Source organism: Lolium rigidum, chromosome 1 (genome assembly GCF_022539505.1).
Source record: "Lolium rigidum isolate FL_2022 chromosome 1, APGP_CSIRO_Lrig_0.1, whole genome shotgun sequence".
Lineage (NCBI taxonomy): Eukaryota > Viridiplantae > Streptophyta > Magnoliopsida > Poales > Poaceae > Lolium > Lolium rigidum.
The window spans coordinates 147,903,854-147,927,615 of record NC_061508.1 but is presented as its reverse complement, the minus strand read 5'-3'; the positions used below and the strand labels follow the sequence as shown (position 1 = coordinate 147,927,615).

Sequence of the window (23,762 nt, the reverse complement as noted above, 5' to 3'; positions counted from 1 at the left end):
CGAAAACCATACAACAAACACCAACAACATGAGGCAACACAACCACAAAGGGCAACACCTAAGACCAGCAACTCACGAAGCGACAACCCCACTCTAGCTAAGCAACCGCAGACCGACGACTACCCTAGGACCACGCATCTGCGTTAAGCAGTCGCGGGTGCCTTACCAATGGCGCCACCCTTCTTGCCTATGCTCCTAAGAGCCTTTTTCACCTTTCTGATTTTGCCGGTAGAAGCCTCCTCAGCTATGAGGCAAGCAATCGCCTCGCTAGATCCAGGGCTAGCTGCCTCCAAGCAAGCGAGCAAGCCACTAAGCTTTTTCACGAAGACCGCCTGATCAATACTTGCCAACATAGCTTCACGGTCGAAGAGGGGCAACCGGATGGACGGACCTCCACTATCCACAGAGGAGGGCAACTCGCAGGACTCGGACGAGAGATGGGGATGGCGCGATGTCCACCGCCAAAGGCTCCAAATGGCCTAGCTCAACTGGAAGCAGCACGGATGATTTCCCACAATGATCCCGGAACTCGTGCAAGATCTCCACAACCGGAGCCACAACCTCGGTGGCGACAACCGTCGTAAGGACGGACGACGACGTATGTAGAGCACGAGGAGAAAATTCTCCAAAGCAAGCATTCGAACCCCTCATCAACGGAACCAGTCCGTATCTCGGTGGTAGAGGCACAACCGACGCAACCCGAAGCTTGGCAAGAACATCCCGAACCTCGCAGCGAAGCAACTCAAACTTCGAAGGACCTCCATGCGTAGCGAGGCAACCGGGACTCCGCAGAAGAGATCGAATCCTTGCAACACGGCTGCACCACGAGATGCAACGACGAGTGGCCCAAAACCCCAGCCCAACTCAGAGGCGACGAGGGGTGACGAGGCTGAGCAGACGGAGAGCGACTCCGCTGGCAAGGAGCACGAGCGACCGGACAACGAGCCCGAGCCTCCGGAGAGCGAGAACGAGCAGTAGGAGAGCGCGCACGGCAGAAACGCTCCCGGTGACCGGGACGACGACATCGGATGCATCCGAATGACCCACGACATGAGCCGACTCGGTGTCCACGCTCAAGGCACCGAAAACACCTCCCTCGAGCCCGGCCGCTTGAAGGCGAGGCTACGGTCGAGACCTTCACGAAGCGAAGACAATGGCGCCGGCCGGAACGGCAGCCCCGACCCACCCGGGTCCATCCTTCCTCATCATCAAAAGCGGCGGCGCAGCAGAGAGGTCACGGCATGGCTCCGCAATCATCTCGCCGTAGCTCGGAAACGGTGCCTTTGGAAGAGGCCAACGGTGAAGCAAACTCCTCACCATCGTGGTCCTCGACAGAGCACACCCCCGCAGAGATCGGGCCTCCCGAGGCAGCAGGTGGTAGCGACAAGAACCCGAGGCCCTCTATCAACACGGCAGGGTCAGACGCGTCGAAGGTCTTGGTGGCCACGAGCAGAGGTAGACCAGCAGCCCCAGGGACCAAGGCGCCACCGGCCATGGCAGCAGCCACAGCGGGCGGGCAGGGGGTCGAAGCAGCAGCCACAACGGACGGCGAGGGAGTCGGAGCAGCAGGCACAGCGGACGGGCAGGGGGTCGGAGCAGCAGCCACCACGGGCCTAACAGGGCGACGACCGCGAGCCAGACGCCCACCAATGGCCGGGTCGGCCATGCGAGAGGCAAGCACAGCCGCCGCGGCGGAGGCGGCCGACGGCGCCGGAGCAGAAGCAGCGGACGCCGCAGAGGACGCGAGCGCTGCCGGCTTGCCCAGGGGAGGCGGTGGCAGCATCACGGACAGCGGAGCCTGGGCCGGCGATGGCGCGACGGCGGCGTCCTGGCGAGACATGGGCTGCAGCGGCGACGGAGCCTCGGACGGCGATGGCGCGGCGTCGACGTCCTACCACGACGCCGGCGACGAACCTGGGATGGGCGGAGAGAGGAGACGACGAGGACCCCGGATCTGGTCGGAGTGGAGGCAGAGGAGGTGTGAGCAGGGAGATCAAGGCGGCGGCGCGCCGTCCGTGGAGTCGGCCATGGCCGCGCGAGGTTCCCCTGTCTTTTTGATGTGGACGATGATGGTGTTGCATGAAGCAGTCGACTTGACTTATGCATACCTCATATACATAGGATAGGCGGATGCAGCGTCCCTGTCGCCCGGCGCTCGTCCGGGCTTCAGCGGCTCTCGTCTCCTGCTTGAGGCACCATTAGAGGTACAAATTGTCGGCGCATAGGCGTTGACCGCCCACACCTTGGGCAGTTGGGATTGGGCCGTCTCACAAAGCAAACAGAAGCAAGAAAAAGAGAAGCAGAAAAGAAGTTATGGGCCAAGGCGCACCCACCACCACCACCAACGCTACTCGCTCGCGTTCTGTTTTTTTTTTTCTGCTGCCTTGTGCTGGTTTACTCAGAAAAAAAGTCCCGCCCTCAAAAATGAAAAGATTTGGTTATCTCTGTACAGTTAAATTTGACAAAAAATCTTCATAAATATTGTAAGCGGGGTTTTTGAAAAGTTGTTTGCGAGATTCTTAAAAGGTTCGTACATTTCAAAAAAAAAAAGAACTTTGCAAGGTTTAAGAAATTGTTCGCGAGATTCAAAAAAGGTACATATAGTTAAAAAAATTGTTTGCAAGGTATAAACAATTTAAAAGATTCAAAAAATATTCATACAATTAAAAAAAATCATACTTACTCTTGGCTGGGGAAAAAATTAGTTAGCATACTGCGCACCCGGCTTCAACAAATTATTAGGTCCGCTCTGCTCATGTATACCGGTCCAAGTGAAGTTGGTCTAGTGCCAGTAGTTTCTTTTCCGCCATTTCCTCCCTTGAGCTCCCCACCAAGTGAGAATGGATGTACAACCCAGCCATCAGGCATCAGGTTTAAGTCGTAATGGACTTGAATTTACGTTCTTATTATTACAAAAACTCGCTGTGAGGTCTGGCCCACTGCTTTCTTTTCAAATTCAAAAAATATATCATTTTGCCTCATTTTTTTAAACAGATGTATGTACGATTATCTATGCCTCACCGAACAGTCAAGGAGCGAAGGGCAGTGGTCTGAGATGATGGTCGAGAGACAACCCACAGGGAACAATCAGTGTGCAATGTTTGGAACATGGAACGCACGGGGAACACGCTATGTTTGTAGGATTCCAACTGTTCCCAGAATTTGGATTTCATCTCCAGTGTCACGAATTCCAGAGAACCACCACGTCAAGATTGGCACTTTGTTTCAAATCTGCAATGTTGTTGCCATTAACTTGTAACAATTATCATTCCTCACAGCGAGAGTGTTTGGGAAATGGTAAAAAGGTCCATATGCTACATCGTGACCAGGTGCATGGTGGTACTACACTATACATCATTCCCTAGATATCTAAATCCTCAAAATACTCATTGACATTCGTTTCCTTGTATCCCTTTTGGTTCTTCATACATTCAGCCTGGATGGTACTATATTAGCAGTACCAGCAATGAAAAATGAAGATCGATAATAATCACTCGGGAGAAACAATAGACTGGCAGAACCTTCTACTACACAGCAGGGAAAGACATTGTTAAATTGCATGGATGTGTAAGAGATCTAATACGTTGATGAAATGCAACAGTTACATGGTACCACACAGGGGCGTTCATTCCCAGTCCCAAATGAAACCATGAAAACAGGCAACAACTGCACTAGTTCATTTCACTTCATTAGCTGCAACGCCGGCGGCGGCAGTAGTACAGAAAAGTGACCTATGGTTTCTGCAGTTTGAATCCACACCGGTTTTGAACACCCCTAGTACTACATGTCAACAAAGAGCTGATGCTTCAGCAGCTACTTGATACTACTGTTGATCTCTGTGTAATGGAAGAACAAAGCTCCCAGCTCACGATCAAAGTTTCACAACTGACCTCTGATGTGGTGGATTTCCAGGCAACTAGGTTCCTCAGTTGTCACCTGACACTGGAGTACATGATGCACTCCTTGGAAGTGAAGTGGAATGGCTGGTGGGGAACAGGGTTCCTGAAACACAAAAAACAACATATGAATAACGATAAGATGGCAACACTGTAGTTTATGTCTGGTGTAGTGTAGAAATTATTCGAGTTGCAATTCAATCGGGGTCATCAGTGTGTAGCGTACGTAATTTGCATGTAAACATCTACTTCTGCATGAACTCAGACCCTGTGGTCAGCAATGGACCACGGTACAAATGCTAAATGTTCTCATGTTTAACTAGGCAAACATGAGTAATGATTGAGTACATTCAAGCATGTGGAATGTTAAAAGATGGTCGGGTGGCAGCTTGTACAAAGTCAAACTTACGGTCGAGGTCCGTATATCTTGATCTGACGGACATGAGTGTCCCTCCCATTCAGGTGATTGGCCAGCACAGCAATTTGGAGCATAAATGTATGAATGAATGTTTCTCTGCACAAATATCCAAGAAAAAGTATTATGCAATAGCCTGCCAAGTCAGTCAAATTAAGCATTGGATCCGAACAGTATGAGTCCAAAATTAGCTCTGAGATTCTCATTAAATTCTAAATGTACCCGTGGCCAAATTATATGACAAATGGGAAGCATGATATAGCTGACACTTAAACTGAGTATCTAAGTTTGTCGAAGTCCAAGGAAAATTTAGGTGCTAGCAAAAATATCATTAGTAACATGGTAAACCATGAAATTATGCAAGCAGTGGTGTGCACAGGCAGTGTGCTGAATATTTGAGTTATCCAACATGACAACATGTCAAAACGTAATATAAATATTTTGGAAATTCCAAACATAGAAGCATTGTATGCCATCAGATGGTATTTGAGCTACCTTCTGAAATTTCAATGCCAGATGAAGGAAAATGAAGGCATCATAGGACTGATATATGGTTAAGTTACAAAATGCATACCGGGGATCAGTGCCAGATAATGATACGTGAACCCATCCCACTGGCTTCAAAAGATCTACCGTTTTAATTTCCTGTAAGCATGGCAAATATAATGGGTTAATTATTTAAGATAAGACAATATTATCGCTGTAACTTGAATTTCCACGGATCAACTCAGTGTTCACTGCAGAACAGTGCAATGCAGAAGCATTGCAGAGCAGATAGAGTTCCCAATCAATTTTTCAATACTGTAATGAAATCTTATGGTACTCTACTGGAATTTGAGGTCTATTTTCCCAATCAATTTTTCAATACTGTAATGCAATGCAGAAGCATTGCAGAGCAGATCGAGTTCCCAATCAATTTTTCAATACTGTAACAAAATCGTATGGTACAGATCGAGTTCCCAATCATTTTGTGAGAGGTCTATCAGCAAATCATGTGCAATCATTATTTTTTTGTTACTCTACAATAACAGGTTAAAAACAACGACCATACCAGTCAGCCAGAAGAGGAGAGAAGAGAAGCCCTTCAAGGTAAAAGAGAAGTGTTTTTCAACAAACAGCCATGAAAGGAACGAAAAGAAGAATCATCAAAGCTTGAGACCTGGGTAAAAATGATGGCTCAGAGAAAAACCTTTCGCCGAATCACATCATGCTACTACCACCCCAGAACGACAATGACAACGAAGACGATGAGAGGATCTCAGAGTCTTCCCTGGCTGTCCTTCCAGGGAGGCAGCCGTAAGACCGGCCTTTCAATTTCTCCTCACTGATATACATCACCAATGCATAGGTACCAAGACACAACACCACCAACAGAGCAAAAATAAATTATATATAGCAGCTCACAATCAACTTGTTTGGCCAGCATACACAGTAGAAAATACTGAATGCTGGATTCGTAAAAGTCACAAAGACATTAACCAAGAAATGATCAAGCCAAAATAAAAAAGCTAGAGTACAGGAGGCCTTCAAGTTCAAGAACCTATGTATAACACCAGCTTGTGAGTATTGACACTTGTAAAGCCTCAAGGATATAACCATGTAACATATACTATACTAGTATAATAGACCTCTCACAAAGTGATTGGGAAAATAGCATCTTCATTTTTTTTTACAGTAGAGATGGGGACTTACTTCCTCTACCACCAAACGGAACAAAAAAAAGTACTTGCTTGGCAGTTTCTTGTACATAGAAAAATGATTAGAAAAAATCATGTAACGTATCTATCCTAATTCTTTTCCTGGATGGCTTTACCTATACATGCATGATAACATTGCGGATATCTCGTACTCGTACTACAGAAGCATGCTCGATCGTCCACGGAAACATAGCATATGTATAATCCAACAGTAATGCCAAATAACATCATATAACTTTTCTTGCATAACCATGGGCAGAATTAAATGGTTGATAAATTAAAGATGGGCTGAAGTAGACATGAAATTCTGCTACAAAATGGCTAAATCCAAACTTGGTTAAGCTGCATAAAAACAGACATTTGGCTGAAATGGGGGTTGACATTGAAATTTGAAGTGTGAAACATCAGATGAGATCTGCAAGCAAACAACTTTTGCTAACTGCTCTCACCATCGAGCACATCGTATAACTAATAATTCAGAGATAAATGTGTGCTCTCGCTGAGCACAGCACTGGTATGTTGAAGATTTGACATAGAACACATGTAAATTCTGCGATCCACCACAAGCCTCTGAACAAGCGATTTCTTGCGGCGAAGAGAGTTACCTTGAGATTGTGGAACCCGTCGCCGGCCCGGATGGAGATCTTGCTCGGCGTGTAGCTCTCGTCGAGCTTGAAGTCCACGTAGAGCACAACAAGCTGCCAATGCTCAACAGATTCAGAAGCGAGAGAGAAAATCAGGCGCCATTTGAAGAAAATTGAACGGAAGAAGCAGTGGCAACCCTCCTGCTTACCTGCAGCTGCAACTTCTTCTGGAACTGGATGTTCACCAGGTGCGGCTGCGCGCCGTCGGACCTGACCAAGAACCCCAATCCAAACAACTAGTCAGCTTCTGGTTTGGCGACAAGGGCAAGAAATTTAGATGGGGGGAGGGCGCTGAACTGCCAGTATGTGTCGAGGCTGTCGTCGCGGAGGGACGAGACGCCGTTGCCGGGCTTGCAGGAGCTGACGCTCCAGGCGGCCGTCTTGGCCATCTCCCGCATGTCGGCGTCGACGGAGAGCTCCGGGCAGCCCTTGAGGCGTCCCGACGCCGGGGCTGGGGTGGCGGTCCCCGGGGTCACCGCCGCCTCCTCCTCGCCGTCGGACTCCATCATCGCCGGCTGAATAGCGCGCTCAAGCCCACCCTAGATCTGACAATCCCAGTCCCAATCCGTTTGAGGCGGACAGCAGAACACCACGGACACTGAACGAACTCGGGAAGGGGGCGAACGACAGTTCCTCGCCGCTGCTGCTGCTGCCGCCGCCGCCCGCCTCGCCCTTGTGCTGCAGCTGCTGACGCTCCAAGGAGTAGGCTCGCTCGAGGCCGGGACCGGCGAGCCGCGAGTGCTGTCACCGAGCGACGGAGGCGGCGAGGGTTCGGGCATTCGGCCTCGGGGTTCACTCTCCTAGCCTAGGAGACGAGCCCATCAACATAGTAGCCGTACCCAACTGTTCACATGGTCGGCCCATAAAACAAATCGAACCAGTAAAGCCCATAAAGCCAGTTGAAACCATTCTCGGATTTATCTCATCAGTACGGCACGTTTCCTATTTGCCGCTCAATGCGGCTCCGCAGAACAAAATGCCGCTCATTGCCAAATGCCAATGAACCCTATTCTTATCATTAATTAGTCTTTGTGTTATTCTCATCTTATGCGTGGTTAAGCTTCTACCACTACGGAACCAGTCAAGGTGCCGAAAGCCGCCATGTCTAGGACACAGCTAGAATTGTCGTCGGCACAATGCATTCTCGGCACTGATCCAGTTGGCGTCGGCACAGCATCATGTACCGACGGAAAAGTCGTCGCCATAAAAATAACGGCCGTTTGGCAATTCTGACTCAATTTTTTTCAAAAAAAAAAATTACAATTTTTTTTTATTTTTTCTCCAATTTTATTAATCTCACGCATAGACCATTTTAACTCTAACTACACTTAATATTAAGTTAAATTTTACTCATGGTCAAACTTTCCAGTTAGTCACGCATCCTCACACTACTCCACTCCTAACACGCTCAAATTTTCTGCTTCTTCTAAACTAGCTTGCATGAAAGAAATGACTTGTTGATAATACTACCATATCAATCCTATAACCCCTTGATACGTCTCCGACGTATCGATAATTTCTTATGTTCCATGCCACATTATTGATGATATCTACATGTTTTATGCATACTTTATGTCATTATTATGCGTTTTCCGGAACTAACCTATTGACGAGATGCCGAAGTGCCGGTTCTCGTTTTCGTCGTTTTTTGTTCCGAAATCCTATTAAGGAAATATTCTCGGAATTGGACGAAATCAACGCCCGGGGTCCTATTTTTCCACGAAGCTTCCGGAAGTCCGAAGGGGAAACGAAGTGGGGCCACGAGGTGGGGACACGAGTAGGGCGGCGCGGCCCAAGCCCCGGCCGCGCCGGCCTAGTGTGTGGCCCCACCAGGACTCCACCGACCTTGCCCTTCCGCCTACTTAAAGTCTCCGTCGCGAAAACCCTACCACGTTCGACGAAACCGAGAAAACCTTCCGGAGCCGCCGCCATCGCGAAGCCAAGATCTGGGGGACAGGAGTCTCTGTTCCGTCACGCCGCCGGGACGGGGAAGTGCCCCGGAAGGCTTCTCCATCGACACCACCGCCATCTTCATCAACGCTCGCTGTCTCCCATGAGGAGGGAGTAGTTCTCCATCGAGGCTCGGGGCTGTACCGGTAGCTATGTGGTTCATCTCTCTCCTATGTGCTTCAATACAATAATCTCATGAGCTGCCTTACATGATTGAGATTCATATGATGATGCTTGTAATCTAGATGTCATTATGCTAGTCAAGTGGGTTTTACTTATGTGATCTCCGGAGACTCCTTATCCCACGTGTGTATAGGTGACAGTGTGTGCACCGTGTGGGTCTCTTAGGCTATATTTCATAGAATACTTATTCACTGTTATGAATGGCATAGTGAAGTGCTTATTTATATCTCTTTATGATTGCAATGTGTTTTGTATCACAATTTATCCGTGTGCTACTCTAGTGATGTTATTAAAGTAGTTTATTCCTCCCGCACGGTGTAATGGTGACAGTGTGTGCATCGTGTAGTACTTGGCGTAGGCTATGATTGTGATCTCTTGTAGATTATGAAGTTAACTATTGCTATGATGGTATTGATGTGATCTATTCCTCCTTTCGTAGTGTGAAGGTGACAGTGTGCATGCTATGTTAGTAATTGGTTTGGTTATGTTGATCTGTTATGCACTCTAAGGTTATTTAAATATGAACATTGAATATTGTGGAGCTTGTTAACTCCGGCATTGAGGGTTCGTGTAATCCTACACGGTTAGTGGTGTTCATCATCCAACAAGAGGGTGTAGAGTCTAGCATCTATCTATTTATTCCGTTATGTGATCAATGTTGAGAGTGTCCACTAGTGAAAGTATGATCCCTAGGCCTTGTTCCTAAATATCGCTATCGCTGCTTGTTTACCTGTTTTACCGCATCTTTACTTCCTGCAATATTACTACCATCAACTCGCACGCCGGCAAGCACTTTTCTCGGCGCCGTTACTACTGCTCATATTCATTCATACCACTTGTATTTCACTATCTCTTCGCCGAACTAGTGCACCTATTAGGTGTGTTGGGGACACAAGAGACTTCTTGCTTTGTGGTTGCAGGGTTGCATGAGAGGGATATCTTTGACCTCTTCCTCCCCGAGTTCGATAAACCTTGGGTGATCCACTTAAGGGAAACTTGCTGCTTGTTCTACAAACCTCTGCTCTTGGAGGCCCAACACTGTCTACAAGAATAGAAGCACCCGTAGACATCAAGCACTTTTCCGGCGCCGTTGCCGGGGAGGAAAGGTAAACGGCACTCACACACCGGCAACCCCGGCAACTAGCCACTTTTCTGGCGCCGTTGCCGGGGAGGAAAGGTAAAAGGCACTCATACTCCGGTCCCAGGTAAAGTACTTTTCTGTTGCCGTTGTGTATGTGCTCGAAGCTATTTCCTTTAGATCCTGCAATTGCATCTTTTTGTTTCTTGTTTACACTAGTTAGGCATAATGGACAACAATGAGCTTCTTATTCTATTTCCTGATTTAAGACATGGATGGTTTGATGCGAAAATTAAAAAACCTATGGAACCTTATTTGCATGTTGGTAGTAATATTAGTATGAATGCTTTGAACACCATTGTTGATAATGATATAGAAAGTTCTAAGCTTGGGGAAGCTGGTTTTCATGATCTTTTTAGTCCCCCAAGCATTGAGGAGAAAATTTTCTTTGATGATACTTTGCCTCCCATATATGATGATTATAATGATAGTGGTCTTTTGGTGCCACCTACTATGGAGAGTAATATTTATGATGATAATACTATGCCTCCTACACTTGATGAGAATAATAATGATAGCTACTTTGTTGAATTTGCTCCCACTACAACTAATAAAATTGACTATGCTTATGTGGAGAGTAATGATACTTTTATGCATGTGAATAAGAATGCTTTATGTGATACTTATATTGTTGAGTTTGTTCATGATGCCTCTGAAAGTTATTATGAGAGAGGAAAATATGGTTGTAGAAATTTTCATGTTACTAAAACACCTCTCTTTTTGCTGAAAATCTTGAAGCTGCACTTGTTTTATCCTTCTATGCTTGTTGCATCATGCTTCATGAATTTGTTTATTTACAAGATTCCTATGCATAGGAAGCATGTTAGGCTTAAATTTGTTTTGAATTTTCTTCTTGATGCTCTCTTTTGCTTCATACTCTATTTTTCATGTGAGCATCATTAAAACTGTTGAGCCCATCTTAATGGCTATAAAGAAAGCACTTCTTGGGAGATAACCCATGTATTTATTTTACTACAGTACTTTGTTTTATATTTGAGTCTTGGAAGTTTTTACTACTGTAGCAACCTCTCCTTATCTTAGTTTTGTTGCAATGTTGTGCCAAGTAAAGTATTTGATAGTAAAGTCAATACTAGATTTGGATTCCTGCGCAGAAACAGATTTCTTGCTGTCACGAATTTCGATCTGCCTCTCTGTAGGTAACTCAGAAAAATCTGCCAATTTACGTGCGTGATCCTCAGATATGTACGCAACTTTCATTAAATTTGGGCATTTTCATCTGAGAAAGTGTGGTGCCACTTTAAAATTCGTCTTTACGAACTGTTCTGTTTTGACAGATTCTGCCTTTTATTTCGCATTGCCTGTTTTGCTTGTGTTGGATGGATTTCTTTGTTCCATTAACTTCCAGTAGCTTTGTGCAATGTCCAGAAGTGTTAAGAATGATTGTGTCACCTCTGAACATGTGAATTTTTGATTATGCACTAACCCTCTAATGAGTTTGTTTTGAGTTTGGTGTGGAGGAAGTTTTCAAGGGTCAAGAGAGGAGGATGATATACTATGATCAAGAAGAGTGAAGAGTCTAAGCTTGGGGATGCCCCCGTGGTTCATCCCTGCATATTTTAAGAAGACTCAAGCATCTAAGCTTGGGGATGCCCAAGGCATCCCCTTCTTCATCGACAACTTATCGGAGTTTCTTCTCTTGAAACTATATTTTTATTCGATCACATCTTATGTACTTTACTTGGAGCGTCTGTGTGCTTTTATTTTTGTTTTGTTATTTTCATTCTCTGAATAAAATGCTTGTGTGGGAGAGAGACACGCTTCGCTGGTTCATATGAACACATGTGTTCTTAGCTTTTAATGTTCATGGCGAAGGTTGAAACTGCTTCGTTAATTGTTATATGGTTGGAAACGGGAAATGCTACATGTAGTAATTGATAAAATGTCTTGGATAATTTGATACTTGGCAATTGTTGTGCTCATGTTTAAGCTCTTGCATCATATACTTTGCGCCCATTAATGAAGAAATACATAGAGCTTGCTAAAATTTGGTTTGCATAATTGGTCTCTCTAAGGTCTAGATAATTTCTAGTAAAGAGTTTGAACAACAAGGAAGACGGTGTAGAGTCTTATAATGTTTACAATATGTCTTTTATGTGAGTTTTGTTGCACCGGTTCATCCTTGTGTTTGTTTTAAATAACCTTGCTAGCCAAAACCTTGTATCGAGAGGGAATACTTCTCATGCATCCAAAATCCCTGAGCCAACCACTATGTCATTTGTGTCCACCATACACCTACCTACTACATGGTATTTCTCCGCCATTCCAAAGTAAATTGCTTGAGTGCTACCTTTAAATAATTCAAAATTTATCACCTCTGATTTGTGTCAATGTTTTATAGCTCATGAGGAAGTATGTGGTGTTTATCTTTCAATCTTGTTGGGCAACTTTCACCAATGGACTAGTGGCTTCATCCGCTTATCCAATAACTTTGCAAAAAGAGCTGGCAATGGGATTCCCAGTCCCAAATTAATTAACAAAAATAGACACTCCTCCATGGTATGTGATTGTTGGATGGCACCCGAAGGATTCGGTTAGCCATGACTTGAGAAAGCAAAGGTGGGGAGGAGTGTCATCATAATAAAACTAAAATAAAAAGGCACTCCTTCATGGTATGAGATTGTTGGCGTGCACCCGAGGATTCGGTTAGCCATGGTTTGTGAAAGAAAGGTTGGAAGGAGTGCCACCCAAAAATAAAATAAAATGGGAGCCGCTCTTTGAAGGTTTGTCTGGCAAGGGGGTTAGAGTGCCCACTACCATTCGTTGACAACAACAAACACCTCTCAAAATTTTACTTTTATGCTCTCTTTATGTTTTCAAAACCAAAGCTCTAGCACAAATATAGCAATCAATGCTTCCTCTGCGAAGGGCCATTCTTTTACCTTTTATGTTGAGTCGGTTCACCTATTTCTCTCCACCTCAAGAAGCAAACACTTGTGTGAACTATGCATTGATTCTTACATACTTGCATATTGCATTTTTTATATTACTCTATGTTGACAATTATCCATGAGATATACATGTTACAAGTTGAAAGCAACCGCTGAAACTTAATCTTCCTTTATGTTGCTTCAATACCTTTTACTTTGAATTATTGCTTTATGAGTTAACTCTTATGCAAGACTTATTGATGCTTGTCTTGAAGTACTATTCATGAAAAGTCTTTGCTATATGATTCATTTGTTTACTCATGTCATTACCATTGTTTTGATCGCTGCATTCATTACATATGCTTACAATAGTATGATCAAGGTTATGATGGCATGTCACTCCAGAAATTATATTTGTTATCGTTTACTTGCTCGGGACGAGCATGAACTAAGCTTGGGGATGCTGATACGTCTCCGACGTATCGATAATTTCTTATGTTCCATGCCACATTATTGATGATATCTACATGTTTTATGCATACTTTATGTCATTATTATGCGTTTTCCGGATCTAACCTATTGACGAGATGCCGAAGTGTCAGTTCCTATTTTGTGCTGTTTTTGGTTCCAGAAATCCTAGTAAGGAAATATTCTCGGAATTGGACGAAATCAACGCCCAGGGTCCTATTTTTCCACGAAGCTTCCAGAAGTCTGAAGGGGAAACGAAGTGGGGCCACGAGGTGGGGACACAGTAGGGCGGCGCGGCCCAAGCCCTGGCCGCGCCGGCCTAGTGTGTGGCCCCACCAGGACTCCACCGACCTTGCCCTTCCGCCTACTTAAAGTCTCCGTCACGAAAACCCTACCACGTTCGACGAAACCAGAGAAAACCTTCCAGAGCCGCCGCCATCGCGAAGCCAAGATATGGGGGACAGGAGTCTCTGTTTCGGCACGCCGCCGGGATGGGGAAGTGCCCCCGGAAGGCTTCTCCATCGACACCACCGCCATCTTCATCAACGCTGATGCCTCCCATGAGGAGGGAGTAGTTCTCCATCGAGGCTCGGGGCTGTACCGGTAGCTATGTGGTTCATCTCTCTCCTATGTGCTTCAATACAATAATCTCATGAGCTGCCTTACATGATTGAGATTCATATGATGATGCTTGTAATCTAGATGTCATTATGCTAGTCAAGTGGGTTTTACTTATGTGATCTCCGGAGACTCCTTGTCCCACGTGTGTAAAGGTGACGGTGTGTGCACCGTGTGGGTCTCTTAGGCTATATTTCACGAATACTTATTCACTGTTATGAATGGCATAGTGAAGTGCTTATTTATATCTCTTTATGATTGCAATGTGTTTTGTATCACAATTTATCTGTGTGCTACTCTAGTGATGTTATTAAAGTAGTTTATTCCTCCAGCACGGTGTAATGGTGACAGTGTGTGCATCGTGTAGTACTTGGCGTAGGCTATGATTGTGATCTCTTGTAGATTATGAAGTTAACTATTGCTATGATGGTATTGATGTGATCTATTCCTCCTTTCGTAGTGTGAAGGTGACGAGTGTGCATGCTATGTTAGTAATTGGTTTGGTTATGTTGATCCGTTATGCACTCTAAGGTTATTTAAATATGAACATTGAATATTGTGGAGCTTGTTAACTCCGGCATTGAGGGTTCGTGTAATCCTACACGGTTAGTGGTGTTCATCATCCAACAAGAGGGTGTAGAGTCTAGCATCTATCTATTTATTCTGTTATGTGATCAATGTTGAGAGTGTCCACTAGTGAAAGTATGATCCCTAGGCCTTGTTCCTAAATACTGCTATCGTTGCTTGTTTACTTGTTTTATCGCATCTTTACTTCCTGCAATATTACTACCATCAACCTGCACGCCGGCAAGCACTTTTTCGGCGCCGTTACTACTGCTCATATTCATTCATACCACTTGTATTTCACTATCTCTTCGCCGAACTAGTGCACCTATTAGGTGTGTTGGGGACACAAGAGACTTCTTGCTTTGTGGTTGCGGGGTTGCATGAGAGGGATATCTTTGACCTCTTCCTCCCTGAGTTCGATAAACCTTGGGTGATCCACTTAAGGGAAACTTGCTGCTGTTCTACAAACCTCTGCTCTTGGAGGCCCAACACTGTCTACAAGAATGGAAGCACCCGTAGACATCAAGCACTTTTCTGGCGCCGTTGCTGGGGAGGAAAGGTAAACGACACTCACACACCGGCAACCCCGGCAACTAGCCACTTTTCTGGCGCCGTCGCCGGGGAGGAAAGGTAAAAGGCACTCATACTCCGGTCCCAGGTAAAGTACTTTTCTATTGCCGTTGTGTATGTGCTCGAAGCTATTTCCTTTAGATCCTGCAATTGCATCTTTTTATTTCTTGTTTACACTAGTTAGGCATAATGGACAACAATGAGCTTCTTATTCTATTTCCTGATTTAAGACATGGATGGTTTGATGCGAAAATTAAAAAACCTATGGAACCTTATTTGCATGTTGGTAGTAATATTAGTATGAATGCTTTGAACACCATTGTTGATAATGATATAGAAAGTTCTAAGCTTGGGGAAGCTGGTTTTCATGATCTTTTTAGTCCCCCAAGCATTGAGGAGAAAATTTTCTTTGATGATACTTTGCCTCCCATATATGATGATTATAATGATAGTGGTCTTTTGGTGCCACCTACTATGGAGAGTAATATTTATGATGATAATACTATGCCTCCTACACTTGATGAGAATAATAATGATAGCTACTTTGTTGAATTTGCTCCCACTACAACTAATAAAATTGACTATGCTTATGTGGAGAGTAATGATACTTTTATGCATGTGAATAAGAATGCTTTATGTGATACTTATATTGTTGAGTTTGTTCATGATGCCTCTGAAAGTTATTATGAGAGAGGAAAATATGGTTGTAGAAATTTTCATGTTACTAAAACACCTCTCTTTTTGCTGAAAATCTTGAAGCTGCACTTGTTTTATCCTTCTATGCTTGTTGCATCATGCTTCATGAATTTGTTTATTTACAAGATTCCTATGCATAGGAAGCATGTTAGGCTTAAATTTGTTTTGAATTTTCTTCTTGATGCTCTCTTTTGCTTCATACTCTATTTTTCATGTGAGCATCATTAAAACTGTTGAGCCCATCTTAATGGCTATAAAGAAAGCACTTCTTGGGAGATAATCCATGTCTTTATTTTACTACAGTACTTTGTTTTATATTTGAGTCTTGGAAGTTTTTACTACTGTAGCAACCTCTCCTTATCTTAGTTTTGTTGCAATGTTGTGCCAAGTAAAGTATTTGATAGTAAAGTCAATACTAGATTTGGATTCCTCGCGTGAAACGCATTTCTTGCTGTCACGAATTTCGATATGCCTCTCTGTAGGTAACTCAGAAAAATCTGCCAATTTACGTGCGTGATCCTCAGATATGTACGCAACTTTCATTAAATTTGGGCATTTTCATCTGAGCAAGTCTGGTGCCACTTTAAAATTCGTCTTTACGAACTGTTCTGTTTTGACAGATTCTGCCTTTTATTTCGCATTGCCTCTTTTGCTGTGTTGGATGGATTTCTTTGTTCCATTAACTTCCAGTAGCTTTGTGCAATGTCCAGAAGTGTTAAGAATGATTGTGTCACCTCTGAACATGTGAATTTTTGATTATGCACTAACCCTCTAATGAGTTTGTTTTGAGTTTGGTGTGGAGGAAGTTTTCAAGGGTCAAGAGAGGAGGATGATATACTATGATCAAGAAGAATGAAGAGTCTAAGCTTGGGGATGCCCCCGTGGTTCATCCCTGCATATTTTAAGAAGACTCAAGCATCTAAGCTTGGGGATGCCCAAGGCATCCCCTTCTTCATCGACAACTTATCGGGTTTCTTCTCTTGAAACTATATTTTTATTCGATCACATCTTATGTACTTTACTTGGAGCGTCTGTGTGCTTTTATTTTTGTTTTGTTATTTTCATTCTCTGAATAAAATGCTTGTGTGGGAGAGAGACACGCTCCGCTGGTTCATATGAACACATGTGTTCTTAGCTTTTAATGTTCATGACGAAGGTTGAAACTGCTTCGTTAATTGTTGTATGGTTGGAAACGGGAAATGCTACATGTAGTAATTGATAAAATGTCTTGGATAATTTGATACTTGGCAATTGTTGTGCTCATGTTTAAGCTCTTGCATCATATACTTTGCGCCCATTAATGAAGAAATACATAGAGCTTGCTAAAATTTGGTTTGCATAATTGGTCTCTCTAAGGTCTAGAGTAAAGAGTTTGAACAACAAGGAAGACGGTGTAGAGTCTTATAATGTTTACAATATGTCTTTATGTGAGTTTTGTTGCACCGGTTCATCCTTGTGTTTGTTTTAAATAACCTTGCTAGCCAAAACCTTGTATCGAGAGGGAATACTTCTCATGCATCCAAAATCCCTGAGCCAACCACTATGCCATTTGTGTCCACCATACACCTACCTACTACATGGTATTTCTCCGCCATTCCAAAGTAAATTGCTTGAGTGCTACCTTTAAATAATTCAAAATTTATCACCTCTCGATTTGTGTCAATGTTTTATAGCTCATGAGGAAGTATGTGGTGTTTATCTTTCAATCTTGTTGGGCAACTTTCACCAATGGACTAGTGGCTTCATCCGCTTATCCAATAACTTTGCAAAAAGAGCGGGCAATGGGATTCCCAGTCCCAAATTAATTAACAAAAATAGACACTCCTCCATGGTATGTGATTGTTGGATGGCACCCGAAGGATTCGGTTAGCCATGGCTTGAGAAAGCAAAGGTGGGGAGGAGTGTCATCATAATAAAACTAAAATAAAAAGGCACTCCTTCATGGTATGAGATTGTTGGCAGGCACCCAAGGATTCGGTTAGCCATGGTTTGTGAAAGAAAGGTTGGAAGGAGTGCCACCCAAAAATAAAATAAAATGGGAGCCGCTCTTTGAAGGTTTGTCTGGCAAGGGGGTTAGAGTGCCCACTACCATTCGTTGACAACAACAAACACCTCTCAAAATTTTACTTTTATGCTCTCTTTATGTTTTCAAAACCAAAACTCTAGCACAAATATAGCAATCAATGCTTCCCTCTGCGAAGGGCCATTCTTTTACCTTTTATGTTGAGTCAGTTCACCTATTTCTCTCCACCTCAAGAAGCAAACACTTGTGTGAACTATGCATTGATTCTTACATACTTGCATATTGCATTTTTTATATTACTCTATGTTGACAATTATCCATGAGATATACATGTTACAAGTTGAAAGCAACCGCTGAAACTTAATCTTCCTTTATGTTGCTTCAATACCTTTTACTTTGAATTATTGCTTTATGAGTTAACTCTTATGCAAGACTTATTGATGCTTGTCTTGAAGTACTATTCATGAAAAGTCTTTGCTATATGATTCATTTGTTTACTCATGTCATTACCATTGTTTTGATCGCTGCATTCATTACATATGCTTACAATAGTATGATCAAGGTTATGATGACATGTCACTCCAGAAATTATATTTGTTATCGTTTACTTGCTCGGGACGAGCAGGAACTAAGCTTGGGGATGCTGATACGTCTCCGACGTATCGATAATTTCTTATGTTCCATGCCACATTATTGATGATATCTACATGTTTTATGCATACTTTATGTCATTATTATGCGTTTTCCGGATCTAACCTATTGACGAGATGCCGAAGTGTCAGTTCCTATTTTCTGCTGTTTTTGGTTCCAGAAATCCTAGTAAGGAAATATTCTCGTAATTGGACGAAATCAACGCCCAGGGTCCTATTTTTCCACGAAGCTTCCAGAAGTCTGAAGGGGAAACGAAGTGGGGCCACGAGGTGGGGACACGATGAGGGCGGCGCGGCCCAAGCCCTGGCCGCGCCGGCCTAGTGTGTGGCCCCACCAGGACTCCACCGACCTTGCCCTTCCGCCTACTTAAAGTCTCCGTCACGAAAACCCTACCACGTTCGACGAAACCAGAGAAAACCTTCCAGAGCCGCCGCCATCGCGAAGCCAAGATCCGGGGCGAGGAGTCTCGTTTCGGCACGCCGCCGGGATGGGGAAGTGCCCCGGAAGGATTCTCCATCGACACCACCGCCATCTTCATCAACGCTCGCTGCCTCCCATGAGGAGGGAGTAGTTCTCCATCGAGGCTCGGGGCTGTACCGGTAGCTATGTGGTTCATCTCTCTCCTATGTGCTTCAATACAATAATCTCATGAGCTGCCTTACATGATTGAGATTCATATGATGATGCTTGTAATCTAGATGTCATTATGCTAGTCAAGTGGGTTTTACTTATGTGATCTCCGGAGACTCCTTGTCCCACGTGTGTAAAGGTGACGAGTGTGTGCACCGTGTGGGTCTCTTAGGCTATATTTCACGTAATACTTATTCACCGTTATGAATGGCATAGTGAAGTGCTTATTTATATCTCTTTATGATTGCAATGTGTTTTGTATCACAATTTATCTGTGTGCTACTCTAGTGATGTTATTAAAGTAGTTTATTCCTCCTGCACGGTGTAATGGTGACAGTGTGTGCATCGTGTAGTACTTGGCGTAGGCTATGATTGTGATCTCTTGTAGATTATGAAGTTAACTATTGCTATGATGGTATTGGTGAGATCTATTCCTCCTTTCGTAGTGTGAAGGTGACAGTGTGCATGCTATGTTAGTACTTGGTTTGGTTATGTTGATCTGTTATGCACTCTAAGGTTATTTAAATATGAACATTGAATATTGTGGAGCTTGTTAACTCCGGCATTGAGGGTTCGTGTAATCCTACACGCTTAGTGGTGTTCATCATCCAACAAGAGGGTATAGAGTCTAGCATCTATCTATTTATTCCGTTATGTGATCAATGTTGAGAGTGTCCACTAGTGAAAGCATGATCCCTAGGCCTTGTTCCTAAATATCGCTATCGCTCGCTTGTTTACTCGTTTTACTGCATCTTTACTTCCTGCAATATTACTACCATCAAGCGCACGCCAGCAAGCACTTTTCTGGCGCCGTTACTACTGCTCATATTCATTCATACCACTTGTATTTCACTATCTATTCGCCGAACTAGTGCACCTATTAGGTGTGTTGGGGACACAAGAGACTTCTTGCTTTGTGGTTGCAGGGTTGCATGAGAGGGATATCTTTGACCTCTTCCTCCCTGAGTTCGATAAACCTTGGGTGATCCACTTAAGGGAAACTTGCTGCTGTTCTACAAACCTCTGCTCTTGGAGGCCCAACACTGTCTACAAGAATAGAAGCACCCGTAGACATCACCCCTATTCCTTGATGTTGCACATCTTTATTTTTTTAAATTCCAAACAATTACCTACATAAACTACAATGAATAAGTATATTAATCTTGAATGCAAATGACAATAAAATGATATATTTTTTCCTTTTCTATTTGATATGGAATAATTAATATCTTTAAATCCGTAAATCAGAATTTGACAAATAATATGTCTAAATCGATCTGAGAGGAATCCAAATATGACATCTATATCATATTGTGAACCTAAAAATGATTTTTTACAAAAATTTATGAGCATTAGATCATATACCTGTAGTTCAAATCTGCCTGACTTCCTACTGACTTGGCAGGAATTTGTCTTTTTCACGAGGGATGGACGAAAATGTTTCAGATACCCCGATTGGGAAATTGTATATGTAAGGTGGAAGAGTATTTTTTTTAAATGTGTTGGTACCATTGTGAAACTTTCATTTTATGGTTGCTTCACAAAACATCCCCTCTTTTGGGACTCGGGAAATGGAAAATAACTTTTTGGTGCGATGAAAATGAAATCTTCCTCTTGCAATAGTGTTCGCCATCCCAATTTGCACATGTGTGCACAATATAGACACATTATCACAAACTATGCCACGATTCTATCCATAACATTGGTCATTTGACCTAAATGCCATGGAACCTCGAACATGATAGCTCACTTTGTGAAGGATTTTTTTGTGATATTTGCAATTTTTCAACTTTAATATTTTTCCTTGCAACTATGACACATAATATGACACCACGCGAAGATTTCACATTGTTTGGATCGTTTTTGAATTTTTATGCCCGTTTCAAACTATATTTAAAATGACGGGCATGAAGATTCTTTGCCAGGGGCTGAGTCTCACTAAACTTGCACTGGATCTCTGATGAAATACCATGTTGTGCACCTAAAAATGATTTTTACAAATAAATTTGAGCATTATATAATGTACATGTAGTTCAAATCTGGCCGGCCTCCTACCGATTCAGCAGGAATTTGTCTTTTTCATGAGGGGTGGATGGAAAGGTTCCAGATACACCGGTTGAAAAATTGTCCATCTTAGGTGGTCTAGAATTTTTGAAAAATGTGTTGGTACGAATGTGAAACTCCAAATCTGGATCAATACCAACAAAAACATCTCGGAACAAGGTTCTATCCCCATGCCAAATATGTCCGAAAAAGAAGAGCAAGGGAAAGGTAGCATGACCAAAAGTGAACCAAACCCTTGGACTACTGCGAAAAACACCAATTTAGTGGTTGCTTCACAAAACACCCCATTTTCAGCAGAGCTAAATACATCAGTAGTCCTAATAGTTGTAATTTAGGTGCAGTTTAGTCCCAATAGTTGCAAAATGGGGTGAGGTAGTCCCAAAAGTTGTTCCAATGTGCAAAAGTAGTCTCAAACTGTTTCTATTGCCACCACGTGGCTTGATATTTTTGCGAAATGACCCCTACACATTTTCTATACTATATCTGAACTTTCTGAACTTGGTGATGCCTAAGGAATGTGGGTCCCACCTAACACGTTAGAGGAAAGAAATAAAAATCTACATGCTCGTCGAAGTATTCGAACCCTTGACCTCCTACCAGCGGTACATATATAGGCCACGTCCTCGACTATACAAGGAAGGAGGCGGGCCCAATAGTAAATACAAGAATATGTATCGCTATACAATAACTACAGAGGATACACATCCGGATATTCAAGATATGTATCTCAATACCCCCCGCAGTCGAAGCGTCACCTGGTCGAACGCATAGACAGGACCGGAACTCCTCAAAAGATGCTGTAGGGAGACCCTTAGTCATGATATCCGCAAATTGTTGGGAGGTGGGCACATGAAGTACTCGAATGTGTCCAAGGGCCACCTGTTCCCGAACAAAGTGGATGTCCAGCTCAATATGCTTGGTGCGGCGATGGTGAACCGGGTTGGCGGAGAGGTAGACGGCGGAGACATTGTCGCGATGAGACCACGGTGGCTTTGACGACGGGACATGAGAGCTCAACGAGGAGTTGCCGCAGCCAGGAGACCTCAGCAACCGCGTTAGCAACAGCCCGGTACTCCGCTTCGACGCTGGAGCGAGATACCGTGGGCTGTCGCTTAGACGACCAGGAGATGAGCGAAGGGCCGAAGTAGACGCAGTAGCCAGACGTGGAGCGACGCGTGTCGGGGCAGCCTGCCCAATCGGCGTCCGAGTAGGCGACGATGTCCGTGGCGGTGGAGGCGTGGAGAGAGAGACCGAAGTCCATGGTACCACGAATGTAGCGGAGGATCCGCTTGACCGCAGCCCAATGAGGATCCCGCGGAGCGTGCATGTGAAGGCACACTTACTGAAGCTCGGGGCGAGTCAGGGTGAGGTACTGCAGGGCACCGACGATGGAGCGGTAAGATGACGCGTCCGTGGCCAAGGAACCATCTGTGGCGGAGAGCTTGGACTTTGTGTCGACAGGCGTGGCCGCGGGTTTGCAATTAAGCATACCGGCGCGGTCCAGGAGCTCATGGGCGTACTTACGCTGATGAAGGAAGAAGCCGTCGGTGCGACGTACGACCTCGATGCCAAGGAAGTAGTGCAGAGGCCCCAAGTCCTTGAGGGCAAACTCAGCGCGAAGACGGTTGGTGAGCTGGCGCAGTAGGTCCGTGGAGCTGGTCGTTAAGATGATGTCGTCGACGTAGAGCAGCAGGTACGCGGTGGTGGCGCCGTTGTTGTACACGAACAGCGATGCATCGGAGCGGGTGGAGCGGAAGCCGAGTTGGTGAAGAAACGCTGCGATGCGCTGGTACCAGGCGCGTGGGGCCTGCTTGAGCCCGTATAACGAGCGCGAGAGCAGGCACACATGGTCGGGGTGGGCGCTGTCGACGAACCCAGTGGGCTGTTGGCAGAAGACCTGCTCCTCGAGATGGCCGTGAAGAAAGGCGTTGGAGACGTCCATCTGATGCACGGGCCATGCGCGGGAGACTGCGAGCTGAAGAACGGTGCGGATCGTCCCGGGCTTGACAACATAATCCCGCATATAAAGTCTCTTTGGATTGAACTGCCCAGCCAAAAATTTGGCGTTGACCACATGAGTAGGCTTTTGTTTGGATTGCAGCCGGCTACTGCCCAGCCAAAAATTTGACGTTGCCCACATGAGTAGGCTTTTGTTTGGATTGAGGCCATATTGTTGGATCCGAGCCAACTATTTGATCACGCGGTCACTTTTTTAGCCAAATGTTGGGCAAAATATTGACGGAAAGCCGCGCCAATTATTTGGCACGCCCTGGTTTGGTAAGCCTCGCGCGGGCATAATCCAAACACGTCCATGGGAGTCCGGCTTGGGCAGGCAAATTAAAATTGTTTAAGTATTAATAATCTAACGGCCTATACTTAAACATAAAGAATACCTTGAGCTGGTGGTTTGTTCTTGCTGGCTGTAACCTGCAGGTCGTGTGTTCGATTAGTTGCTCCACTCTCAAATTTTATTATTCTTCCTCTCACCTGACAGGTGGGGTCGACAAACAATAGGCCAAATGTGGTATAGAAAATGTATAGGGGGGCCTTTTGCGAAAATACCGAAGCCACGTGTCAGCATTACATTCAGTTGGGACAACTTTTGGGACTATCTCATCCCGTTTTACAACTATTAGGATTAAACTGCACCTAACGTACAACTAT

General features: G+C 44.4%; 1 protein-coding gene across 1 annotated transcript; it reads right to left on the bottom strand.

The window, feature by feature from the left end:
• Positions 1 to 3,531: 3,531 nt before the first annotated feature.
• Positions 3,532 to 7,158, bottom strand: LOC124682553 (anaphase-promoting complex subunit 10). The gene is made up of 6 exons (XM_047217213.1): positions 6,950 to 7,158; positions 6,802 to 6,862; positions 6,614 to 6,706; positions 4,886 to 4,956; positions 4,306 to 4,410; positions 3,532 to 4,002 (listed from the first exon to the last, which is right to left on the bottom strand). Exons 1-6 carry the CDS (start codon positions 7,156 to 7,158, stop codon positions 3,933 to 3,935), a joined length of 609 nt encoding a protein of 202 aa, XP_047073169.1. The 3' UTR covers positions 3,532 to 3,932.
• Positions 7,159 to 23,762: the final 16,604 nt, after the last annotated feature.